This window comes from Ipomoea triloba, chromosome 15 (genome assembly GCF_003576645.1).
Source record: "Ipomoea triloba cultivar NCNSP0323 chromosome 15, ASM357664v1".
NCBI classification, from domain to species: domain Eukaryota; kingdom Viridiplantae; phylum Streptophyta; class Magnoliopsida; order Solanales; family Convolvulaceae; genus Ipomoea; species Ipomoea triloba.
The window spans coordinates 23,831,508-23,832,982 of NC_044930.1; the positions used below are offsets into that span (position 1 = coordinate 23,831,508).

Here is a 1,475-nt window from a genome sequence, read left to right on the forward strand (position 1 = left end):
CCTAAAAAAACTGCATTTTTTCATCCAAACCAGTCCCGGGGGGAGAGAGAGATGGAGGCTGCAGAAGCGCAGAACTCATCTCCGGCGGCAGCCGGAGGTCGTTACGCTTTGCACCCGACCCGATTAGCGGGCGAAGACATACTATTCTGCATTGATGTTGATACGGAATCCCTGGTCGAAATGAAAACCCACACTACGGCTGGTCGACCCTGCATCCGATTGGACGCGATCAAACAAGCTATTCTCCTCTTCATCAATGCCAAGCTCACCATAAACCCCGATCACCGCTTCGCCTTTGCCGGGCTTGGAAAATCGGCTTTCTGGGTATCGTTTTTGGCTCCCCTAGAAATGCTTGAATGTTCTGTGTTTGTTTGATTTAAGGTTTACTAAATCTCCTCTGTGTTTCTGCAAACTAAGAAATGGAAAAATGATAGAGAGGAATTTCCCCTAGGTTTTATTTTTGCAGTGGCAGTAATCAGATTTGTTGAAACTTGTGGTCACAAACTTCGAGCTTTTTAATCTGTTGCTCGAGGGTTTAATTAAGGACGTTTTATCAAATCAACTGATCTTCTTGATGTTTATGTATGGTTTTATGATTTTGAAGCTCCGGAAAGAGTTCAGTAACGATGTTGATTCTGCAATTTCTGCATTCCGGGCTATCTCAGTAGATTCATCTTTTGGTCAGGCTGACCTAACTCAACTGTTTAGAGTGGCTGCTCATGAAGCTAAAAAGTCTCGTGCTCAGAATAGGATACTTAGGGTGGTGAGTCTTCTCTTAATTGTGTATCATCTTAATTCTTTAGCAGTTTTCATTTTTGCTTATTTTTAAGTGTTCAATAAGTAAAATGTTTGCTATTCTTGAAATCACTAGTGATGCTTCCTTTCAAGTGACAAGTTTCATGGAGTATATTGGTTAACTGTGAATTGCAATTTTCTCACATCCTGGTTATTTCATTTTCAAGTTGGAAATGCACATCTTTTACTTTTTTTCAATAAAGTTGCTCGATCCCTTCTTTGCTTACTATGTTATCATTGTTTACCCTTTTGCTTGCTTCTCAATATCTCAGAAGTTTATCTATTTGTCAAAAATGTTCTCCCTCTAGTTTGAAGTTTGTCTAACTTTACTGCACTGACCATGGAGCTAATGGGTGATTACTTTATTAAACCGAGTCTTGCTAACTTCTTAGTCACCCTCAAAAACGCAAGGCATGAAAAAGGAATGTAACTTATGCTTTAGAGGTGTATGACCTTATCCATAAGAAAACTATCTTCCAGAAATGAGAAAGATAAAAAGAAACTTCCGACTTTCACTCGTAACCAGGATTCAATTCTAAGTAGTTGCATATGGTATCTGCTTTATGCATCAGAAATGCCTATCGAATAATGCCCAAAATGATGCATGGTTCAATGATGTGGTGCCAGAAAACATACACAAGAAGAGTTTTTTTTTTTTTTTTTTTTTTTTTTTTTTTTTT

The 1,475-nt window shown here is 38.6% G+C and overlaps 1 protein-coding gene across 1 annotated transcript in view; it reads left to right on the forward strand.

Moving 5' to 3' along the window:
* Positions 1-1,475, forward strand: part of LOC116006008 — a 4,854-nt gene continuing 3,379 nt past the window's right edge. The window contains exons 1-2 of the mRNA XM_031246251.1: positions 1-324; positions 605-763. Of these exons, the coding sequence (XP_031102111.1) occupies positions 52-324; positions 605-763 (432 nt within the window). The 5' untranslated portion in view covers positions 1-51. The remainder of the gene's footprint in view (positions 325-604; positions 764-1,475) is intronic.